Source organism: Piliocolobus tephrosceles, chromosome 16 (genome assembly GCF_002776525.5).
Source record: "Piliocolobus tephrosceles isolate RC106 chromosome 16, ASM277652v3, whole genome shotgun sequence".
Taxonomy (NCBI): Eukaryota; Metazoa; Chordata; class Mammalia; order Primates; family Cercopithecidae; genus Piliocolobus; species Piliocolobus tephrosceles.
Window position 1 is genome coordinate 43178705 of NC_045449.1, and position 26009 is coordinate 43204713.

At 40.3% G+C, this 26009-nt stretch overlaps 1 protein-coding gene across 1 annotated transcript in view; it reads right to left on the minus strand.

Moving 5' to 3' along the window:
* Positions 1-3833: 3833 nt before the first annotated feature.
* UTP18 (UTP18 small subunit processome component) overlaps positions 3834-26009 on the minus strand; it is a 35688-nt gene continuing 13512 nt past the window's right edge. The window contains exons 6-14 of the mRNA XM_023204531.3: positions 23715-23840; positions 22402-22576; positions 20433-20533; positions 20062-20152; positions 15152-15275; positions 12533-12707; positions 6106-6248; positions 4771-4809; positions 3834-3985 (exon numbers count right to left, since the gene is read on the minus strand). Of these exons, the coding sequence (XP_023060299.1) occupies positions 4785-4809; positions 6106-6248; positions 12533-12707; positions 15152-15275; positions 20062-20152; positions 20433-20533; positions 22402-22576; positions 23715-23840 (960 nt within the window). The 3' untranslated portion in view covers positions 3834-3985; positions 4771-4784. The remainder of the gene's footprint in view (positions 3986-4770; positions 4810-6105; positions 6249-12532; positions 12708-15151; positions 15276-20061; positions 20153-20432; positions 20534-22401; positions 22577-23714; positions 23841-26009) is intronic.

The following is a 26009-nucleotide window of genomic DNA, read 5'->3' on the forward strand; positions in this document are numbered from 1 at the left end:
GGCACTATTCACAATAGCAAAGACTTGGAATCAACCCAAATGTCCATCAGTGACAGACTGGATTAAGAAAATGTGGCACATATACACCATGGAATACTATGCAGCCATAAAAAAGGATGAGTTTTTGTCCTTTGTAGGGACATGGATGCAGCTGGAAACCATCATTCTTAGCAAACTATCACAAGAACAGAAAACCAAACACCGCATGTTCTCACTAATAGGTGGGAACTGAACAATGAGATCACTTGGACTCGGGAAGGGGAACATCACACACCACGGCCTATCATGGGGAGGGTGGAGGGGGGACGGATTGCACTGGGAGTTATACCTGATGTAAATGACGAGTTGATGGGTGCTGACGAGTTGATGGGTGCAGCACACCAAATGGCACAAGGATATATATGTAACAAACCTGCACGTTATGCACATGTACCCTAGAACTTAAAGTATATTAATAATAAAAAATAAAAATAAAAATAAAAAAAATAAAGTCAGTCTAAAGTCCCTAGCTTATGTGACAGTTAATGGAGAAGCTTTAACATTATAGGGAATATAAAAAGAGAATTTGGGAAAAATGGAGGACAGGGTGTGGAAATGTGTCAAGTTTGGCTTGCCAGTGAGGCACCTAGGCCAGTGGTCCTTTAATAAGAAATGTACATTGAGGTCAGAACGGTGGCTCACGTCTATTATAATCCCAGCACTTTGGGAAGTTGAGGCAGGCAAACTGCTTGAGCCCAGGAGTTCCAAGACCAGCCTGGGCAATACTAAAAATACAAAAATCAGATGGGTGTGGTGGTGTGCCTCTGTTGTACTAGCTACTCGGGAGGCTGAGGTGGGAGGATCACTTGAACCTGGGAGATCGAGGCTGCAGTGAGCCACAATCATGCCACTGTACTCCAGCCTGTAGAGTACAGCCTGAGACAGAGCAAGACCCTGTCTCAAAAGAAAAGAAATGTACATTGAATGTACCCCAATGTAAACATATCTGTTTATGGTCATGTGCAGTGGCTCATGCCTGTAATCCCAGCACTTTGGGAGGCCAAGGCAGGTGGATCACCTGAGGTCAGGAGTTCGAGACCTGCCTGGCCAACATGGTGAAACCCTATCTCTACCAAAAATACAAAAATTAGCCAGCTGTGGTGATGGATGCCTGTAATCCCAGCTACTCTGGAGGCTGAGGCAGGAGAATTGCTTGAACCCAGGAGGTGGAGGTTGCAGTGAGTTGAGATCACAACATTGCACTCCAGCCTGGGCAACAATAGCAAAACTCCGTCTCAAAAACAAAAACAAAACAAAAAAACCGTATCTGTTTGTAAGTTATCTCTATGAGCTACAGCATGAATACATTATGTAACAAAAATACTTTTTTTAGACAGAGTGTCACTGTGTTGCCAGGATGGAGTGCAGTGGCACAAACTTGGCTCACTGTAACCTTCGCCTCCCAGGTTCAAGTGACTCTCCTGCCTCAGCCTCCCAAGTAACTGGGAGAAAACTACTTTTTACACAGCATAGAAGTTCTAGTATTTCTTTCCCACAATCTAAAGGGCTGTATCTCATACCCTTAGAGTATGCAAACCCTGCTTTGTGGACCACTGACCTATGTCAAAACGATGGCTTTGGGACCAAGATGTTCAATCTGTTGAAACCTCTATTTACTTCCCTGTAAAATGACAAATGTTATTTTCCTCACAGAGGAACGAGAACTGTATGAGATTCTATATATATATTACTGATGTCAGCACAATAACAGCACCAGGAGGTCAGAAGTGCTATCCACACTCCCACAGCCTACCTTCTCCCCAAGGCTCTTGCTCCAGCCTCCATTTCCTTCAGTTTAAAATAAAAGAATGGAAAATGCTTTGTTTCTTGTGTAATGACTTTGCAGATGGCATTTAAGTATCTTCCCAAGTAGCTTAAGAACTCTTCGAAGCTGTGAGCAAGCACCTGACTTCATGGGCATTTGCTTGCCTCCATCCCATCCTCAAACTGGAGGTGCAGATATGCCTACAAACCCTTCAGCTGGTCGGCTTAGAACAGGTTACATATCCTCACCAGAAACACAAACATACCCACACACACTTAACGTCCATCTGTAAGGCAAATAACTTTTCACCTGTACTTTGTTTAAACAGAGAAAACATCTTCATAAGACTAATCCTTATTCGGTTCACTAAGTATTAGTGAGGATGGGATACATCCAAGATTTCAACTTGTCGATTTATCACTCAAAGTACACCCAAGTACATCCTGTGTGGCTCTGGATGGCAAAATATCACCTCACAGCTCAAGATGGTTTCCCCCAAAAACAGGGACACGAGCCACTTTCATGCTGTCACAGCAACTGCCAAAAGAGCATCTGTAAAGAAGTTCATGGCTATGGATCTCATTTCCTTGAAGAATTAGCTTTTCTCTGGTTACAAGGAGACACAATGAAAGCCTGACTCAAATCTCTAACTTCCACTGAAGGGGGGGGAAATTAAACGTTAAAATACAAGACACAGGATTAGTAGCATCTCTGTCTGTAGAACAAATAGCACTTCTGTCTACCTTGGAGATTAGAACTGGATACTTTATTCTGCTCCTACTAGTGTATAAAAATAATCTAGAGAGTTTAAGAAAGAACAGTTAAAATTTAGACTCTGCTTCCATCATTTTCTGCAGAATAAGTTCCTATAAATTGTCACACTTCTGGGAACTGAAAACCATACGCAAAATAAGCACACGTAAGGCTTGGTGTCCATTTCTGAAATGATTTAGCTGAAGCTAAGGACAAGGTGACAGCAAAAAGCTCCAAAAGCCTTGCCTGCAACTATTCATGTGATCCAATGCTGCCCTCTAGCAATGGGAGAGAGAAATAGCACCAACAAGCCCACTGGTTTCAGGAATTTGAGGTTTTAGCATTAATACTATTTACTATGGAAAAAGTTGCTGAGAAAGAAAATAGGGGAAGTGTCTCCACAATTAGATTGCAATAGTCCATCTCAAGATAAAATGTTCTTTTAGAAAGATGCTGGGATAACTTAACACAACCCACACCTATTGGACTGCTCTACGTCCTACATCCTTTCCAGCTGACCCAGGAGAGCCTTGAAGACACAAAAGGACCTATTACTTCACTGGGCAGAGCTACTTTCTGTTGCTGAAAAAACTCCCTCCTCCGCCCTGACTTCTCTCTTCCATGTTTTAGTAGAGGGTGGGGCTGAAAGCTATTAGACCTAACTTGATACTTCTCATAACACCCGCCCAACCCCTTTAATGCTTCTTAAATGCACGACATAGTGTCAGTTCTTCCTAAGAAATGTAAGGACTGGTCTCAAGCAAGGTTATTATTATAAGATAACTATGGAGCCAGCTGTCAACCTTGAAATACAAATCAAACATTTAAGTTGGCATAATGAACATTTATCTCCAGGAAAGGCAGTGGCGGATAATCCGTAGGACAAGACTACCAGGTTTACTATGCCACCTCTTCAAGTAACAATGACAATGATTTGAAGTAATAAGCCCAGAAAAGCCTTTTCATTTCCAAAATCACCTTTCCCAGAAAACTTGGAAGTTCGAACTTCACTATGTGAGATTTCACTGCTCTGTATCAAGCCGACTGACCTCCACAGCTCAAGAAACTACCTGTTAGCTGATCCCCTAAAGCATAGAGAGATCTATTCAGGAAGGGGGAAACCAGGCATCAGGGTTACCTGTGAAGTATGAGAAAATCTGCTTATATTTTATTGTTGGCTACAACAGGTGTTTCCAATTTCTCATGTTTAGTCTTAAATGCATCCAAGTTTGTGTGTGTGTGTGTTGGGGGTAGAGGGAAGAACCAGATACACTTATTTTCAAACAAAAGCTGCCACATGTTTATTAAGACATTACCGGCTCTTAAGCACAGCTGGCTCTATAAATCATTTTCCATATATTATCACACATTCAGGAAAGTTTCTGAGACGATATATCAAGGCAGGCTTCTCTTGTGACTCAACTGGACCTGAGGAAAGAACAAAAGAAATTACATACCTGATTTATAGCTGCTGGTCATCAACAAACACGTACTGGCAATGTAATCTTTAGAGACAGGATAGCCAAACTGCTTTCCCCTCCTGGCTAAAGTTTTGCCCAAAATGCCTGTAACTTTAAAAATCCTTTGTCCTAATTAAATATATATATCTGCATTCTCAAAGTCTCTCAACATTCATTAATCTCTGAGGAGACCAAACAGTGAACTGTGATGAAGAGGCCAATTGCAAAGCTCAATCTCAGAATCACTGCATCTCAGACCCAAAAGGACGCCATGAGAAGGGAAGGATGTTCTACAGTTTTAAATATTGGGCAGTAGAACTAATAGCCAGCCCCATTATCTAGTTCTGTGAAACAGGGCAAGTTGCTAATTTCTCAAGAAACATATATATAAGAGGATTTAAGCTCATACAAGCTATAGCTATATATGATGACCCATCTCTGTGTTATTAAGTCTTTTGTGGATTAAACATGTTCAGTAATTACAATTTTGATGAGAATTACTGAATGCAACATTAGAGATCAGACCTCAGAAGAACCGAGCCAGACTGTTGTGATTTGGGATAAGAAATTTCCAAGGAAGGTTCAACTTCAGCTGGACAGTTCCTGATCTACTTCCATCCCACCCCTCTAAATAAAGATGCAGTAACCTAGGGGTAGAGAAACAAAGCTCAGCTAATGTGTTGCTTCCACCAACTGACAGCAATGGATGTAACCTTAAAACCTGCAGAATTTGTAAGAAAAGGGTTTTCTTACTTCAAATAGTCTCTTTAGAAGTCTGAGTAATGGTGCAACCTGGAAAAGTGAAAAATAAGTCATCTAAACTTTGTAATTACCCACAGTATTTTCAATTAGATCACAGAATGGCATTTAGGAAGATTTTAGCGGGAAAAACATGTAATTACAATCATTCACACCAGGCAGTTAGGTTCAGACTCCTCAATCTGACATTCTGGAGGATTCGAATGCCTCAGATTTTAGATAACATGCGTAAGCTTACTCCAAAGTTTCACATAGGGGTCTATGAAATACCTGATCAGAAATAATCAATAAAAATGTCATCAGTCCATTCCAGTCACTAGTATAGCTAGAAAGAGTCTCATTCTACAGAGCAATGCCCTGGTGAAAAATCTAACGGCCTTTGGGTCTTAGAGAAAAGAAAATTTCAGTTATAAAAATACCAAAGGATTTGGAAGAGAATTCTAAGTGCAATAAGAATCTGCATCCTTTTATAAAATACAAAACTGAAACACTCCAAATCTGACCTGAAATGAGACTAATGCAATTATCCTGGTATAACCCATTTTCCTTTCAAAGTAAGTAGAACTTTAAACCACATTATTGTCTGGTACATTCTCTTTTCACAACTATTTCCTCAAAACCAATTTACATTCCTCCTTTTCTTCACTCCTGATTTTAGTTCATGTAGAAAGCAGGAGTTCCCTAAAGCATACAAACAGAAACACAGGGTTCTATGTAGCATTCACTAGCAACACAAAGAGCAAGGAAAGGGGGCTGTGATTTACATCACAAGTTTTCTACTGAAAACTCTTTAGTTTGCCCTGAAGATCCACCTTGTCACCTGTATCTTCTGGCAATGATGTAATTAGGTTTTGTTTGTTCCTGTTTTATAGCCAAGTATGTCGGGTACAGAAAAGAACCTAGACAGTGCATGTAAGTTTTGGTTATCTTTGTGCTTAACACCCTTATTTACAGCTTACAGCTACAGGGAAAGAAACACCTTTTAAAAAGAAATCAATTAAATCTAGTGGAGTAAACTGAATTATTAAATCCGCAAAAGTTAATCTAAATATAAGGCACCAAGAAAGTGGAAATATTATTAAAGTGGCTACTTTTCCTCAATTTGACATTCTCAAAATAGTGCTTTCCAAAAAATATATATATTCCCCCGGTGAACTTTTCTGCTAGTGACATTTTATGGTAGAAAAATATCCGAAGATAATGAAGATGAGAGTCAAGATAAACAGGCTATACTTTACTAATTGTAGAATTAGGAATATATAGTATCTCTTCATACTGTCACACGTAGTTTATAGGTATCTCTGACTTTTAAACATAAATAATACCTACCTATACATCAGGGCCTTGCCTTTTTCATTCCCCAAGGCAAAGTATCCACTTCTTGGAGAAAAATCCATGGTATGAACATGAGAAATATTCTTCTTTTTAACCACTGGGAAGTTTGAAAATACTGTACAGGAAGGAAGATGAACCTGCAGGAGATAATAAAAAGCTTTAAACTGTAACAACTGCAAGCTCATGTTTCTTGAATTGTAATCTTCATTCTATCTTTCTGCTGAAACATAAAGCTCATTTTGATTGTAGCACACAAGGAAGTACAGTCTATTAGTGCAGCAAAGTATTCCAAAATCAAGTTTGATCTTTCATTTTTTTATTACTTTATTTTTATAGTTAAGAGACATGACTGCACTTTTGCTACATGAATTTCTTGCACAGTGGTGAAGTCTGGGCTCTTAAGTGTCCCCATCATTCCAATGGTGGACAGGGGTGTCCAATCTTTTGGCTTCCCTGGGCCACAACGGAAGAAGAATTGTCTTGGGCCACACACAAAATACACTAACACTAACAACAGGTGATGAGCTGAAAAAAAAAAAAAAAAAAAAACTCATGTTTTAAGAAAGTTTACAAATTAGTGTTGAGCCACATTCAAAGCGTCCTGGGCCGTGGGTTGGACAAGCTTGATGTACACTGTACCTATTAGGTAATTTCTCGTCCCCTATACCCCTCCTATGCTCTCACCCTTCCAAGTCTCCAATGCCTATTATTCTATCCTCTGTGCCCATGTGTACACATTATGAAATCTGATCTTTAATGTGTTATTAACTGAGAAGAAAAGAAGGAAAGAGAAAAAAGCATCAACACAGCATCTAGCATGATGCCTCAGAGATTCAAATGTTTGTTCAATGAATAGATTAATGAATAAACTAAAGCAAACAGCACCCACTCTAGCTTAATGGCCACAGTAAAGAATACTAAGATCTGATCACAGGGAAAAGAGGTTTTAAACATGAAGATTCATCTGGTTAGTTAAATGGTGAAAAAAATTAAACATTATAAAGTCTGATTTTACGTAACTGAAACCTAGGCAGAGTCATACCACATATATTCTACTACCATAAAATTGCCATTTTGTACTTTTAATTTTCAACTATTGTATATACTCTTTGCCTTTTACAATTTCTCCTCAAAGAGGGCTGAATCATGAAAATCTAACTCCAAGTGAAACTGTCCTGATTTAGAGAGAGCCAAAAGCTCACCTCAAAGCCAGACCTAAGTAAGAGGAGGAACACACACATCTCTTTCTCCAGAGTCTACTTCCTAAGTTCAAGAGACAGGTCCTCACCCAATTTGTGGATGAATAAAACCCAGGTGTGGAAGCAGTTACCTTTAGGCCACAATTGTAACAACACTCACTTTCAGATGTTCTCTAGCTCTCCGAAAAGATATAGCACCTTGATGTTCAAATACATATAACCGTTACCATTCAGCTGTTTACCTGGGCAGTTAGTCATCCTCCATACTTTCAGGTCACACTTTATACCATCAATCAAAGTGATTTTCACAGACAAGTGCTGGGTAAAACCCATTGAGATATACACCTATTAAACTGCTTTCAGTCAGTCACACATTAGGCCAAATTCTGATACATACTTACCGACCATTTTGTCAAGAAAATACTGTTTACAGTGAATCTCCAAGCCACATTCAATTATTTTCAACTTTGCTGGAAGGCAGGTTCTGCCTGCACAGCACAGCATCAATGTGAAGGCAATGGTGCTAATGAGAAGTGGTCTTGACCCATTAAAGCTAAGTTGGCAGTACCCCAATTTGGTCTTCACTTCTAAAGTTCTTAAATACCACTCTCTATACAGGTTCCTCAAGAAATTACTTTTAAGTATTTATATTAAGTATATATATTTTTTCAAGCACTTAGTAAAAAAGCAGACTCCTGTTTTATAGAGAGAAGCCACAACACGGATATTGCAAAAATTTATTTACATTTAATTTGGGAAGGCAGATACTATATAAATCTGTGATAAGTACCTTGGTTTAACTGTGTTTCGCTTGGGTTATTTTAAGTTTGTGTCCTCCAAGCATGCCCCAATTATGAACAGATGATCCAAAGCATCAGGAAAGCAGATGACCAGGAAAAAAACATTTGCTGCAAGGGCTAAGAACAAAGTTGTCCTACCTCTGCCTTTTGTTCCCACCCTCTTCACCTGAAACTACAAAACCATGCCTCAGGCATTCACTCACCAACTTTCCTGGAATGACTTTGAAGTTTGGGGAGCTGGTTTTCTGACTCTTCCTCATCAAAATACACTAGAACCAATCTTTCTATCTGAATTTTTCTTTTTTTTTTTTTTTTTTTTTGAGATCAACTCTCACTCACTGTTGCCCAGGCTGGAGTGCAGTGGCACGATCTCAGCTCATGGGGGCAAGCAATTCTTCTGTCTTAGCCTCCTGAGTAGCTGGGATTACAGGTGTGGACCACCACACCCAGCTAATTTTTTATTTTTAGTAGAAGTGGGGTTTCCTCTTGTTGGCCAGGCTAGTCTCGAACTCCTGGCCTCACGTGATCCTCTCACCTTGGCCTCTCAAAGTGCTGGGATTAAGGTGTGGGCCATCGCACTTGGCCTATTTTTAAATTTTATTTCTGCTACTGACTTGGAATATGGGGTAAAGGAGGTGGATTGTTTACAATGTCCTCCTAAGACATCAATAGTATCTACCTGCAAGAATCTACACTTCCCCAGTGTAACCTCTCACTGCATTGGTGAATCTTCCCTCAGGCCAATGATCTCACCTGATTAAAACTATGCTGTGCGCTGACATCTATTTATAGTCTCTGTTTTACAGGTGGCTCAAGCCTGTAATCCCAGCACTTTGGGAGGCCGAGACGGGCGGATCACGAGGTCAGGAGATCGAGACCATCCTGGCTAACATGGTGAAACCCCGTCTCTACTAAAAAATACAAAAAGCTAGCTGGGCGAGGTGGCAGGCGCCTGTAGTCCCAGCTACTCGGGAGGCTGAGGCAGGAGAATGGTATAAACCTGGGAGGCGGAGCTTGCAGTGAGCTGAGACCCGGCCACTGCACTCCAGCCTGGGCGACAGAGCGAGACTCCGTCTCAAAAAAAAAAAGGCTACAATTGAACTATTAATTAGGAAAAATGCCTCTAAATATCCAACTTCTTTAACTCCTGGCCTCAGGTGATCCATCCACCTCGGCCTCAAAAAGTGCTGGGATGACAGGCGTGAGCCACCACAGTCGGCTTTCTAATACCATTTCTATCACAACAGTTAAGTATCCAGATATCAAAATTCAACAAGTAAAAGCTCACTCATCCTTGACTTAATGGGTAGAAAGTTCCATGGTGTTCTACTACATCCAAAACGTCGATGTAACAGGAATTTGACTTCTGAGTCTCCTGCTATTCCAACAGCTGAAATTCACACTGATTTGTAATGGGATGACAAAACTGTCTGAATCATTATAAGGGATTGATTGCATTTAACGATACTAACAATGTTTTACCAAGGCATTATGGAGCTGCTATGCCTGGCTTCTTTCCATTAGATATTATGGTTGACTACCATTTAAAAACTGTGATTTGGGTTTTACTAATGAATTCCTTGTGTGATTTTGCCACAATAAAAAAAAAATACAAATGCTGTCATGATCACTGAAGCAAACTATGCAGAACTATTATATGTCTCGCAGAATATATTATGTCAACAGCAGTAGATCCGATGGTTTTCTAAAACAATTTACTACCATTAAAGTGATAAAAGGTTAATATTACTAGTACACCACTCCCATTAGGGAGCAGGGATTTTAAAGCTGACTTGAATTAGAACCTTCTCATTTATCAAATGATTCATTCAACAGAGAGGCAATAAAATGCTATGCTGTATTTTTCACTCTTTTTCCAGCAAACCATTTTGTTGTTGTTGTTTTTGAGACAGAGTCTAACTCTGTCACCCAGGCTGGAGTAGAGAGGCACAATCTCGGCTCACTGCAACCTCCATCTTCCAGGCTCAAGCGATTCTACTGCCTCAGCCTCCTGAGTAGCTGGGATTACAGGCGCCCACCACAAAGCCCAGCTAATTTTTGTAATTTTAGTAGAGATGGGGTTTCACCATGTTGGCCAGGCTGATCTTGGATTCCTGACCTCAAGTGATCCACTTGCCTTGGCCTCCCACAGTGCTGGGATTACAGGTCTGAGCCACCACGCCCAACGCAACAAAACATTTCTTTTTTTTTTTTTGAGACGGAGTCTCGCTCTGTCGCCCAGGCTGGAGTGCAGTGGCCGGGTCTCAGCTCACTGCAAGCTCCGCCTCCCGGGTTTACGCCATTCTCCTGCCTCAGCCTCCCGTAGCTGGGACTACAGGCGCCCGCCACCTTGCCCAACTAGTTTTTTGTATTTTTTAGTAGAGACAGGGTTTCATAGTGTTAGCCAGGATGGTCTCGATCTCCTGACCTCATGATCCGCCCGTCTCGGCCTCCCAAAGTGCTGGGATTGCAGGCTTGAGCCACCGCGCCCGGCCCAAAACATTTCTTAAGGAAATCATATGCAGAATCCCAATATATACCAGAGACAACAATGATACTGCTCTACATGATACAAGTAGGCGCTTAGCCTCCTCCTTGCCCTACATGCCATATAAAGCCCTGTGCAGAATCTAGGGCTCTGTGGAATTCAGCCAGAAAACCAATGAACTGCTAGAAAAAAATGTGACATCCAAATCACAATTCTGCCCTTTATAAACTGTTTACTTTGGTTAAGTTAATCCTCTGAAGAACTGTTATTTGACTCAAACTTTTTGTAGAACTCTTTGTAAATCTTTGTAAACTATATATTCTAATACAAAGCTGATGGCAGATGCAAGGCTTTTTGCCAAGTGAGCACAATAAAAATAACACACTTTGTAAAGTGTGTACAATCTGGTAGTAAACACATAGCAGCAAATGCAATTCTGCTATTCAAAGTTCTGTGCCTTCTGTATACCTGGTGCCTTGGGCAAAAAATCGTTAAGTGAATGAGGAAATTGGTTCTGCCTGAAGAGTAGGAAACTTCAGAGAGACGGGGTGACACTGAAGCTGAGCTCTAAGGTTGGGCAGAAAAGAGTTTCCATAGGCCCGAGGCTGCTATCCTTAGAAAGTTCTGGGCCGGGCCTGGTGGCTCACGCCTATAATCCCAGCACTTTGGGAGCCCGAGGCGGGCAGACCATGAGGTTGGGAGTTCGAGACCAGCCTGACCAACATGGTGAAACCCCCGTCTCTACTAAAAAAAAGCAATACAAAAATTACTGGGCGTGGTGGCACACCCCTATAATCCCAGCTACTCAGGAGGCTGAGGCAGAAGAATCACCTGAACCCAGGAGGCGGAGGTTGCAGTGAGCTGAGATCGCGCCACTGTACTCCAGCCTGGGCAACAGAGCGAGATTCCATCTCGGGGAAGAAAAAAAAAGAGAAGGTCTGTTTACAAGGGTGGCCATCGCATGGTGTTGGAGAACTTGACTAGCACACAGTTCCTTATACTGGCATGAAACTTTCCCTGAATTATATGGGTAGCTCACTGTGCCTAAACTGTTTGTACAAACAATGCGGTTTATGCTAAACACCCGGCTTTTCTTCTGGGAATCTAGAATTTTGGTACATGCTAAGCAGAAGGGTACAAGATAGGCAGAGGTGGTACCTATATGAACTCCCAATAAAAATCTTCCGCAATGAGTCTCTAATGAGCTTCCCAGGTAGAAAACACTTAACACATGTTGTTACATCTCATTACTAGAGGAATTAAACCGTCCTGTGTGACTCCACTAGAAGAGGACTCTCAGAAGGTTTCCTCTGGACTTTACTCCATGTACCCTTTCCCTTTGCTGATTTTGCTTTGTATCCTTTTCACGGCAATACATTTTAGCCATGAGTTCAACGAACATATGCAGAGTCCTGGAAGTTGTCTATAGTTAGCCACCAAACCTGGAGGTGGTCCTGCAGATTCCTGACACGAAGGGTATATTCACAGGTACTATCTAACTATTTAAATTACAATACTTTTACACAATTTAATTTTCAAGTTCAACTTACTTTCAAAACCCAAGAACTGCCTCCGTTCCATTAAGACAACAGGCCTTAAAAAGGCAGATGAAGAAAGAAAATTGTGAAGGAAGCATCTGCCTTAAATATAGTCCTTAACATTAACACTATAAGAAACCTCTGAAAATGAGGACCACTTTAGGAATGGTGAGAATGGACAGCAAAGCTTTCCTGAAAGAACTGACATAATCAAATGTGGTGGTTACTGTGCATCCTTCCAACAACCACATCCAAAAGCTATAATACTAGTAATTTCTACATCAAAAGAAGCCACTGTTTTAAAAATAATTCAACACTCTCCTTTCCTGTTACTCTTGCATGTTTTCAACTTAAATTTAAAAATTAACAATGATAAAGGAGTAATGAAATATTTACCAATCTGACTGCTTCTTTCATTTTTTCTGAAGCAATTGCCAAGATTTCTGTAGTAGGATTGAAGGTCAGAGAAGTAACACCTGTAACCAAGTTCATTATAGCTTTTATTGGCTTTGGGTTTGTTTCTTGGAGACAAGAATCTTGATTGTATATATTTACCACTCCACAATTGGAACTACAAAGAGAAAAGGGATTAAAGTAGATTAAAAAACAAGTAAAAGGGCTTTCACAACCTAAGTGAATATAGATTTAACCCCACAAACTGGTATTTACAGGAATCATATGTTACAAAGAGTCCAGCTATCACCACTATAGCCACAGATGTCCTATAGAACCTCCAACCAAACAGGTTGAAAACAGAATTCAAATTCTCCCCATTCTGTTGACTTCTTGAAGGTTAAACTTTACTGACTCTTTCTGCATCCTGTTTCCTTCACAGTCACCTCTTTCTCCACTGATTCTTGTCCTCAGGATTCTATTTCCAACCTACTTCTAGTGTCTCACTCATCTCATTTACTCCCACAGACCACCTAATCACCCACCACATCCAAATCAGTGCCTTTAGTCCTAATTATGCACTGCATTCCTAACAGTTTGTGGGGGTGGCCACATGCATTAATTATCTCTTCTAACACCATTACCCCTCCTCCCTTCCTTCCGCCTCCCTTTAATGACAGTTCCACTCCTCTGGTTGCACAGGCTTGGAGCCTGAGAACGTGAACACTTCTCTCCCACTTCTCATCTTCTAAGCATCTATCAAATACATTACAAACATCCTTTGCCTATTCCCCTATTGCCATTCCTACTGTCCTGGTGACTCATTACCTGATGCCTGCCTATTGGTGCAGTGACCTCAAGGCTCATCGACCTGTCCCTTTCTTCCTCTTCTAAAAGCTTAAAGATTTGCTTAAGATTCTTTCAGAGTAACTTTAAGATTCTAAAGCCTTAAATGGTCTTTAGAAAAGCACATCAGAAATCAATCACACTGAAGGGCAATTAAAATTAAATGAGTTTAAGCTACTAGTATTAGATTCTTTCCTATATAGGCCCTTCAAAGGGGACTAATAAAAAGTGATACAAAAAACAGAGGGCAAGGAAGACTGGCTTCACAAATTTGAGTGAAGACCATTTTTGTGCAGTTTTTCTTGTCCCACATAGAGGCAAATGCAGTTCTTCTTAAAACTACTTATAGTTTAAATAGCAGTCTTCATTTTAAAGGAGCTTGATTCCCAAAAGATCTGCTACTCATGAATTGCTGCCACAGCGCACACTACCCTGGCAAATGCTTGGCTTGTGCTGAGATGTCCCTCGCTACAGGCTTGGCACAGGCATGGGTACGAAAGGAAGGGGCCTTCATCAGGGCACTCCCCCTCCAAGGGATCTGTTACTGTCTTACTGCCTAAGGCAGATGGCCTGGTCTCCAAGCTCCACAGCCTAGTTCTACTTGCCTTTCCTCCCAAACTCCAATTTGCAAATGGTGGTAGGGATATATATACAAGTAGTTTCCCCAGTTTTAACCTGGAAGGAGAGAGTGAACAAAGAGTAGAGAGTATGCTAAGTTTCTGGACAGCAAGACCCCTTGACTTCCCATCCCAGGGAGGATTTGACTGAAATCATTTCATGGCTCAATTTTGTTTGGTCTAAGAAAATCATAAAAGCCTACTTCTTGAAGTTACAGAATTATGGGTGCTAATTAGTGGTTTAGTAAGGTAGCTTAGAATTACTGCAAAGTATCCAATGTCTCATCCTCCCACCCTGCATCTCCAGAATCGAGTAGGAGAACACACCCATCTTTTCCCCAGTGTAATAACCAATTTTTTCAGTAATAGCACAATGTGTTCTAGATAATATTTTTAAAGTTTCTACAATACCATCAAATGGTATTTCCTAGAAACATGTTTTTTATTTATACCCCCAGCTGGATAAAGGAAAAATGCTTTAGGTATCTTAAAGATTTAAACCCAAAGTTAAACTTATTTTATCTCCTCATCAATGACAAGAAACTGAAAATAATTACAGGAAAACTTGATGCGACCAAACAGGCATTTTAAACAGGAAAAAATACAATGACATAAGGTAGCGCCAGCATTTTCTTTGCTAAAAAGGCGTTCAACTGCAGTTATAGTAATCCCTCCTTAGCTGCAGGGCATATGTTCCAAAACCCCAGTGGATGTCTCAAACTGTGGATTACTGAACCCTACGTGTACTGTGTTTTCTCCTATACACACATCTCTATAAAAAAAGTTTAATTTATAAATTAGGCATAATAACAGACCGACATAACAATAAAACAGAACAATTATAACATATATCCTAATAAAATTTATGTGAATGTGGTCTCTTGCTCTCAAAATATCTTACGTAGATTTCAGATTGTGATTAAACACAGGTAACTAAAACCACAAACAGTGAAACTGCAGATAAGGGGGGCACTACTGTAATATTATTATTCAACACTGCACAAAGATGATAAAATGAAAAAAGCTCAGCTGGGTTGACCAATTTCATAATTACTGAATAGTTTATAAAGAGAACTACTCACACACCATCTAGTATATTCAATTCCTTAACATATTCTCATTAGCACAATGTGATTAAGGTTACAAGAATCTCTCTTACCCACAAGCAACATACTGTCCATTCCTAGATGTGGCAATGCTTAATCCATATAAACTGCCTTCATCAACAAATCTGTTAAGGCACTTCCTTGAGTTCACATCCCAAACATAAACTTCTCCATCCCCTGAATAAAAGAGTGAAAACAATAGTTGTTAATTTTGCTTTAAACTTGAAAGGCAAGTAAACTGGCCACTCTCAGTCCCTCTTAATAGTACAGGAGACTACAAATACAGACCAATTATAACGCTCCTAGTTCTGGAAAACTGGACTAAGAATATTTCTTTTTTCTTTTTTCCATTTTTGAGATGCAGTTTTGCTCTTGTCAACCCAGGCTGGAGTGTCACTGCGCCATCTCGGTACAATGCAACCTCCTTCTTCTGGGTTCAAGCGATTCTCCTGCCTCAGCCTCCCAAATAGCTGGGATTACAGTTTGTGCCACCATCCCCAGCTAATTTTTGTATTTTTAGTAGAGACGGGGTTTCACCATGTTGGCTAGGCTGGTCTCCAACTCCTGACCTCAGGTGATCCACCTGCCTTGGCCTCCCAAAGTGCTGCGATTACAGGTGTGAGCCACCATGCCCGGCCTAAGAATATTTCTTGTATACATTCACATATACAGAAGAAAACTGCATCAGTTAGTCATTAATAGACAATACCTTTAGGTTTACAGGAAAAAAAATCACAGGCTGTTGGTTTGAGTTGAACTTTTAGAAAAAGCTTCTAAGTTCCACTCAGATAAATTATTGGAGCAAAAATCTGAGGCAAAACAAAACACCACTCACTAGCATAGCTCTTCCAACATCTACCAACAGGTATTAGAGCACCTCATAGGCAAGATTAGTGATTTACATACCAAACTGTTAATGATGATGGAAGAGGAAGAAGTGAAAAACGAACTGATCCAGAACACAGGAATTTATAATTAAGACACACACAATTTATCTATTACCAAGTTATTTAAATGATAAAAAATGCTAAACGCAAGCTTACGAATAAGCACAGATAGTTTACTGAAATGACCATACATCCATCTCAAAAGTGGATCCTCACTATTTTACCTCTTCCTTTTTCTAGTACCTCAATATCTTTCCTTTTAGGATATTGCTCTAAACTTCACCCTTCCACATGTACTCTTATTCTCCCAATGAGAATTCAGTGAATCTCAGTTTCAACTGCCTAACAAATAAAATGTTCCAGGCTGGAGTAAGGGTGCAAGTGAAGTAGCAGTAAAATATACTTGGGAAAACTGAATAGGATCAAATTTTTAAACCTTTGCCTTATATGTTTGCCTGTACATTAATGCTATAATAAAGGAAAGTGTTTAAAGATTAGTTTCTCAATAGACTAAAATGAGAAGAGATCAAAAGCAAGAACATCTAGAAAGCAAGTGCATGAAATGACCACGAGATGATGACTTATGGCAAAAAAGGCAGCAAAGAACCATGAGATGGCCAGGCACGGTGGCTCATGCCTGTAATCCCAGCACTTTGGGAGGCAGAGGCAGGCAGATCACTTGAGGCCAGGAGTTCGAGACCAACCTGGCCAAAATGGTGAATCACCATCTCTACTAAAAATACAAAAATTAGCTGGGCATGGTGGCACATGCCTGTAATCCCAGCTACTTGGGGAGGCTGAGGCATGAGAATTGCCTGAAGCCAGTAGGCAGAAGATGCAATGAGCCAAGATCACGTCACTGCACTCCAGCCTAGGAGACAGAGCAAGACCCTCTCTCAAAAAAAAAAAAAAAAAAAAAAAAGAATTCATGAGTAAACAAAGACAAAACCTGTAAAGTCAGAAAAAGGTAAACTCTTCAACTCTTTTTATCTCAAAATATTCTTTACATGTAACAATGTAATGTGAACAATATGTTACCAATCACATAAACTACTCCATACAGAATAAGAAAAGGGTCTGCACCCAGTGGCTCACACCTATAATCCCAGCACTTTGGGAGGCCAAGGCGGGCGGGTCACCTGAGGTCGGTAGTTCGAGACCAGCCTGGCCAACATTGTGAAACCCCATCTTACTAAAAATACAAAAATTAGCCGGATGTGGTGATGTGTGCCTGTAATCCCAGCTACCCAGGAGGCTGAGGCAGGAGAATCGCTGGAACCCGGGAGGCAGAGGCTGCAGTGAGTTGAGATCGTGCCACTGCACTCCAACCTGGGCAACACAAGACTCAGTCCCAGAAACAAAAAAAAGAAGTGGCTGGGCATGGTGGCTCATGCCTGTAATCCTAACACTTTGGGAGGCTGAGACAGGTGGATTGCCTGAGCTCAGGAGTTCGAGACCAGCCTGGGCAACACAGGGAAACCCCGTTTCTACTAAAATAAAAAAAATTAGCTGGGCATGGCGGTATGCGCCTGTAATTCCAGCTACTCAGGAGGTTGAGGCAGGAGAATTGCTAGAACCTGGGAGGCAGAGGTTGCAGTGAGCCAAGATGATGCCACTGCACTCCAGCCTGGGCAACAGAGTGAGACTCCATCTCAAAAAAAAAAAAAAAGAAGAGGAGGAGGAGGAAGAAGGGGAGAGGGAGGAGGAGAACCATCAAAATTTCAAAATTACCCCTAACTTACCAAGGCTCAACTTTTGATTTCTCCTTCCCTGCTTTCTTAGGATCTTACTATAAATTAGACAGCCGTGACCAAATTTGTAAATACATTACATCTGCATCCAATTCATATATCAAATTTCAGTACCTCTGCTGACCAACCCTCCCCACCTCTTTTCCCTTCCCCACCTCTTCTCCCTCCCTGACTCTCTCTCTCCCCCAGGGCCAAGGGTCATTACATCAGGAATATCACTCTGAACTAATTCTTTCTTTCCTTCCTTCCTTCCTTCCATCTTTCTTTCCTTCCTTCCTTCCTTCCTCTTTCTCTTCTTTTCTTTCTCTTCTTTCTAGTCACAAAAACTAGTATAATATAGAAAATACAGCTACTCCTGGCCTTATATTCATTGATTAGAAACATACAAATGTAAATAACCTTGTGAAAGTCTGATTCCAGGATAAAAACAAAACAAAAATTAATGTTAATGCTAAAATTAATCCTTTTTAAAAAGTTAAATAATTTTAATTAATGCTACTAATTTTATTAATGTTAAATTACCAAATGCTCCTGAGGTCAAATAAAAATTATGCTAAAAAGCTGTACAGAGATTGCTGACTACTACTCACAGAGCAGAACCACTTGAAAGCCTCCCGCTACCAAACACAGCATTAACTATACTAAGATTATGTAGCTCTCCCAAGGGATGGCCCCCACGGTCCTTTGGGATACAGAATAAGAGTCAAGAAGACTTAGGGAAGTCAGAAAGGTAGAAGAGCACGACAGTGCAGGTTAATTAAAAGAGCTACAGAAATGTCAGAAAGGACAATAATGAAGAAAATTTAAAACATTATCGAAGTCAAGAGAGTATTGTTACAGGAGTTGATGATTTTAAGTAACTTTCAAAAAGAAAGTCAGAAAATCTTCAAATGAATCATCTTTTTTTAAATAATGTCTGCCTTATCTTTTTAAGAAAGGTAGGACTACTTAATTAAAATTATGCCTCTTAAGATAATTGTAGATTCACATACACTGTAAGGAATAATACAGAAAATACAGTGTAGTCTTACTTTACCATTTCCCCCCAGTGTTAACATTTTGCATAACTACAGGACAACATTACAACCAGGATAGTGACACTGATACAGTCAAGACACAAAACTTCCCATCACCACAAGGACCCCTCCTGTTGGTCTTTTACAGTCACCTCCACTTCTCTCCTGCCCTCAAATCCTCCTTAAACCCTCACAACCACTAATCTATTCTCTGTATCTATGATTTTGTCATTTCAAGAATGTTAATATAAACCAAACTGTAGTGGAAGTTTTTCCTTTGCGCCCTCTGAAGGTTTCCTGAAAACCAAGTGACAAAAGATAGAATAGGGAAAAAAAGGCATATAAAATTTTATTTTAATGTTCATAGCACTGGAAATCATAGGAGAATGATTACCCCTGAATAATCTTTTACATAAGCGTAATCTTCCCATTCTTTCCCCAAACATGTTAAAACTGCATGTTAAATTGTTAGCTCTCCATTATTATTAATGAGAAGGCAATGGCAACAAAAATGAATTCTAAAAATAAATGATTTTCTACCTAAAAAGAAACTTTAAAACCAAACACAGCTTTTCGTTAAATTCATATATATATATATACACACACACACATATATATATATATATTTTTTTTTTTTTTTTTCTTTTTTTTGAGGTGTGAACTCAGCTCAGTGCAGCTTCTTTCTCCCAGGTTCCAGCAATTCTCTGCCTCAGCCTCCCGACTAGCTGGGGTGCCTGGCTAATTTTTGTATTTTTAGTAGAGACAGGGTCTTACCATGTTGGCCAGGCTGGTCTTGAACTCCTGACCTCAAATGATCCACTCGCCTCCGCCTCCCAAAGTGCTGGGATTACAGGAGTAAGCTACCACACCCAACCCTAGTTGTTTTTTGTTTCTTTGTTTTGTTTTTGTTTTTTTTTTTGAGACAGAGTCTTGCTCTGTCACCCAGGATAGACGGCTAAAAAAAAAAAATTTATTGAGATGGAGTCTTGTTCTGTCCTTCAGGCTGGAGTGCAGTGGCCCAATCACAGCTCACTGCAACCTCTGCCTCCCAGGTTCAAGTGATTCTCCCACCTCAGCCTCTCAAGTAGCTGGGATTACAGACCCATGCCACCACGCCCAGCTACTTTTTGCATTTTTAGTAAAGATGGAGTTTTACCATCTTGGCCAGGCTGGTCTTGAACCGCTGACCTCAAGTGATCCACCCACCTCGGCCTCCCAAAGTAGTGTGATTACAGGTGTGAGCCACCGTGCCTGGCCCAAAATTTAAAATGTAAAAATATCCTTAGCTTCTTTCATGTCATTGACTTACCCGAAGAGGCATACACTTTCTTACTATCTGAAGAGAATGTGGATGCTGCAACCCTTCCATTAATTTTCATGCTTCCAATCAGTTCTTTGGTCTAAAACAATAAATATTTATCAAACTATTAGAAAGTATACAGAAGAATCACACAATGTAGAGAAAAACAACCTAGTTCTCTACTTTCTAGCACCTACTCAACTGTATTTTTCCCTGTAATCAAGAGGTCTACCCCAACTACCAACAACTTCTCTCCAAGTCCCACCTGTGCTCCTCTACTTAAGAGATGTATATTTAAGGACACACTGAGTTAAGGTTCAAGACTATCCCTACACTAATATCTTGTGGGAGAAAAACAAGTAGCAATAATAATGCTTTACCTTCATTGCTAGCAAATGCAAATATCCAGCAATGCCATTTATGAGCAAGAAGGACCCATCTGGGGAGACTTCAAAGCTCCTCACTATCTTCTCTTTCAAACCTAAAATAGGAGATAAGGCAATTAAATTTTAATACAGTTTTCAATAAAACTATCATCTATTTACAAATGAGTTTCTTACTTTTTAAAACATGTAAGTGCCTCAAATTAAAACCCTGGCTCAGACCCTGAATAAGTCTAAACCCAGGCATCACTGAGTTTGACCCAAACATAAGGTCACTACAAAGCACTTAGCAAACTTCTCTTCTTTGTCCTGGTTAGCATTCACCATTTTACTTGCAGGCCACAGACTCAGCTCTCCAAACAGTAAACAAATCAACTAATTTTCCAAATATATGCAGTAATACTGCTAATTAACTAAAAGGATAAATTATACTTCTTTGTCACAAAGTTCATTACCAGAAGGGAAATACACTGCCACTAGAGACAGCCAAAAACATAAAAACATATACAAACTAGCTGCTGGCCACTTACTAAGCAGCTCATGATGGAGAGGAGTCTCATCTTTAACTTTGTGAGACAAAAAAAAAAAAAAAACCCAAAACTTTTCACAATATGTCAGTTTACTTAAGGATCGACTAGCTTCCCTGGATGTGACACATGTAACCAAATCATACGAAAGCTAGGTATACAAACCAGTCAACTTACTTGCAAAAGGACATGTCTCTTTTTCCATGACTGAAAGGTTCATATTGACTATACAGAAGACTCCTCCTGACATCAAAATGCTTAGAGAGCCAAGTTACTCTTTAAAAAGTTACCTAATAGGATGCATCAGAATGCATACAACTAGCTACCTCCAAAGAAGGAAAGTAGGTAGCCAGGGAGGCAGAGCAGACGAGAGTTTTCACTATCCATTCATTTCTCCATATTAGACTTTTATACCATGTGAATATATTGCCTAGTCAAAAATATATGTCTGTATTTTTAAAATTTTAAGTTACTAAGTTAAAATACTAATTAGAGAAAAAGGATTTACAAAAATCTGGTTAAGGACCCTTGTTCCACTTCAGGAAAATGCAGATTAAGGCTACTTTCCACTACTACAAACTAGATATCCCACTCTATTCCTGCCTCCCAAAGACTACATCTTAGTTCCCTTGCTTGCACTCATGCTTCCCAGTATTATTTCAGACACATATTTCCAAGCACGGGGGTTACTTCTGCTGATGACCAGTCTCCTTACTATGAAAGGCACTTCACTATCCCTAATAAGGGTAATTTTAATCACAATTTCTTAATAAACCGTATGTACTGACTAAAGTATACTGAAATAGTTCCAAACATAAAGAAAATATCATTTCATGATGAAGCAAGGACAGGAGGCTCATTCTAGCACCACGTGAAGCTACAGCTGGAAACCCCTATAGACCTAATCCTAACAGCACAGTATCAGGCAGTGGAAATGTGAAAATAGAAAAAGGAGATGGCCGGGCGCGGTGGCTCAAGCCTGTAATCCCAGCACTTTGGGAGGCCGAGACGGGCAGATCACGAGGTCAGGAGATCGAGACCATCCTGGCTAACACGGTGAAACCCCGTCTCTACTAAAAAATACAAAAAACTAGCTGGGCGAGGTGGCGGGCGCCTGTAGTCCCAGCTACTCGGGAGGCTGAGGCAGGAGAATGGCATAAACCCGGGAGGCGGAGCTTGCAGTGAGCTGAGATCCAGCCACTGCACTCCAGCCTGGGCCACAGAGCAAGACTCCGTCTCAAAAAAAAAAAAAAAAAAAAGTTCACTGGTTTCATTAAAATGCATTACCTCAAAAGCACAAAGACATTTTCCAAATACTATACCGAAAGAAACTCTTATTTTTAAGAATCCTATGGAGTGAAAAAAGTGGTTGTAAACACCAAAATATAAACTCATCTGAGGGGGGATGATTGGTTGCATGTGTTCAACAGAAATCTTACCTCTCACTTGATGCACAGGAATTAACTTTCCAGCTAGCATGTCATAGACATAAAGAACCTTGCTGTGGTTACTCGTGGCTAAAACTTCTTCCCCATTAGCACTAAAACAAGCCTTAAAGATTGGAAACCTTTCCAAATAGATGCTCTGGATTTTAGGATTTGTTTTCCCATCAACCTATAAAGAAGTACAAATTGGTTCTTTTGATTATTTCCACAGACCCTGTATCCTGGTAGTATATACTTTTCACTACAAGCATTCATTTAAAAATACATACCCAAGGGGCTGAAGGCTGACTTAAGCAGCCATGGCCAATGATTTAATCAATCATGCCTATGTCAAGAGGCCTTCATAAAAAATCTTAACAGAAGGGGTTCAGAGAGCTTCTGGGTTGCTAAACACATGGAGGTGCTGGGGAGGTGGCATGCCCTGAGAAGGCACAGAAGCTCCACTCTCCTTCCCCATACCTTGCCCTACTAATCTCTTGAGTTTGTCCACCCACAGATAAGGAAATAGAGTCAGCCCCATCCAAACTACATGAACTGGACCAAGTGTTATTCTCTAAAAGAAAACCCTATCCAAAAGGAGATACTGTGAAGCACCTGCAGGACTGAATGGTTACATTTGTGACCATGTGTTCACCATCTATACCCCCATCAGAGAGTGACATCCTGAAGTGAAGGGCCAAGTCTGTTGTTTATTGTCGCAATCCAAGAAACTTACCAGGGTACATCAGTGTTAGATGAATAAACATGGAAGACGCAGTAAAGTCATGAGGTCATACTATCGCTTTGCTCTAATAACTCACCAGAAAATTTACAAAACACGTTTTTATAGAGATAATATATTCACTAACATGACTAACATATTCATCACTTTTCAATCTATTATTTTAAACCAATATTTTGCTGAACTTTTATATTCGGTGGAAGAAAAATTTTATTCCAAATCCCCTAATATTACGGCTCCTTGAAGACTGAAGTCATACAGGTGCATTCAATAAAAATGTGAGTGGGCAAGGGATGGTGAGCTACCAGAACTGTGAACAGGCAAGGGGTTAGCAGCTGTGATGGACAATAGGGACAACAGACTTTGGAGCAAGAAGCAAGGGCAGTATGCTGACTGGATGTTCTACTTTGTATTTCCAAGCAAATGAACTCTGTCACTTCTGTTGAGACAGACTCAGCTATGCTTTGGGCTATGACGTTTTAGCCATGAATTTTTTTTTCAGTATTTTTGCATTTGGGGTTGCAAATGTCTGGTTCTTAAATAAAAATAATGCATTAGAAATACCTAAGTAAATAAGGACACACACCTGAAAGAGTGATACAGCATTATCTAATCCAGCAACCATCACAATCTGTGCACCAGGATGGAACTGCACAGACGAGATCCGAGCAACAGTAGGACGTTCAGCATTCGCGTGCTGGCAGTTCTTCATCTATAGGAAATGAAAGCTGGGGCTTTATCAATTGAAATGAATTAACATTATTTTCTTTAGAGTATAAAGAAAAGACATTATCGTTTATAATGCAGGAAAAAAATGCACTGGAATGGTAACCAAAGGACCACAACTCAAAAAAAAAAAAAAACACCGCAGCTCTGGCACCAACTAGCAAGTCACTTTACCACACAAGAATCCATTTTTACCATCTTTCAAATACAAAGATTAAATCATTAAAGTGCTTTCCATATCTAGAAGTCTGAATGTATTACTCATTCTTAGAGCACTAGTATGTAGTCATTTCCCCAAAATACATCCATTTGTGTTACGAGACTTTCACTTCTGAGGAAATTTAACTTAAAACTTCTACTTTGGCACCTGGCATCTTTGTGTTCATGGCACAATTGCAAGATGCACTGCACAGTTGTCCCCACAGTTCTTCGATTGGCACAGGTTGCTTGCTTTATTCTCTTAGGGTACACGGTTCCAAGTTTAAAGTAATGGTAATCTCATCCATCACCTGGACTATTTTGTTATTTACTTTGTTTTTACAGGTTTCCCCTTGAATTTTTAAAACTCAGTTAAAAACAAAAGTGTTTTGTTTGTAGTCACTGAAGTTAAATGTTTACGGTAACTACACTTTTTTTTTGAGACTGAGTTTCGCTCTTGTTGCCCAGGCTGGAGTGCAATGGCGCAATCTCGGCTCACTGCAACCTGTGCCTCTCGGGTTCAAGCAATTCTCCTGCCTCAGCCTCCCAAGCAGCTGGGATTACAGGCATGCGCCACCACACCCAGCTAATTTTGTATTTTCAGTAGAAACGAGGTTTCTCCATGTTGGTCACACTGGTCTCAAACTCCCGACCTCAGGTGATCTGCCCTCCTCAGCCTCCCAAAGTGCTGGAATTACAGGCGTGAGCCACTGCACCCGGCCATGCGGTAACTACATTTTTAATGGAGGTGAATTCACCCTGTGAAGGCCTAATGAATTGTCCTCATAAGGTGGGAGAGACAAAATCACTCAAATTTATCATAATAGGTTCCCCTGACCCATTTAAATACTCCTGCCATCGTGTAATAAGATACCTATGTTGTCAGGCGTGGTGGCTCACACCTGTAATCCCAGGACTCTGGGAGGCTGAGGTGGGCAGATCACCTGAGGTCAGGAGTTCGAGACCAGCCTGACTAACATGGAGAAACCCTGTCTCTACCAAAAATACAAAAAAAAAATTGCCAGGCATGGTAGTGCATGCCTGTAATCCCAGCTACGTGGGTGGCTGAGGCAGGAGAATCACTTGAACCCGGGAGGCAGAGGTTACAGTGAGCCAAGATCACGCCCTTGCACTCCAGCCTGAGCAAAACTCCGTCTCAAAAAAACCAAAAACAAAACAAAAAAAAGATATTTATGTCATAGAGAGATCTGTTAATATGACAGAAATTAAACTAAAGTACTGTCTAATATGATGGATAGCTGAAGTACTGTGCTAGGTAGGCAGTTGGTTACCACAATGAACAAGCTAGAGATAGTGATGAGTTGAAAAGTGAATAGTGTAGACCACTTCAGACAAAGTCTTGTCTAAGGTGCCATCTGAGCAGAAAAGTAAGAATGAGCTAGCTATTAGGACTGCCTGAAGACAAGACAGGCAGAACAAAAGAGCAAGAGCAAAGGTTCACAGGCAAGAAAGGACCTAGCAGCATGTCCAAGAAACAGAAAAAGGCTTGTGTGACTCAAGTGGGAAATCATGGGAAACGGGTCTGAGATGAGGATAAGGATGCAGGCAAAAGCCAGATTGCAAAGGGCAGTGTAGAATACGATAAGGAATTTAGAAGTTTTCAAAAAGCAATGAAAAGTGACATGACCTGATGTTTTATTTTTAAAAGATCCCTCTGGCTGCCATACAAAGAATGATTTAAAAAGAGGTAAAGTGGAAGTAGAGAGCCCAGTCACAAAGCTACTGCAATATGCCAGATAAGAGATGACAGCAGTATGGACTAGGTTGATGCCAATGAAAATGAAGATAAACCAAATAGGATTCCCAGAATTACTGGAAAATTTATTTATTTATTTATTCAGAGACAAGGTCTCGCTTTCACCCGGGCTAAAGTACAGTGGTTCCATCACAGCTCACTGTAGCTTCAAACTCCTGAGCTCAAGCAATAGGAACATAA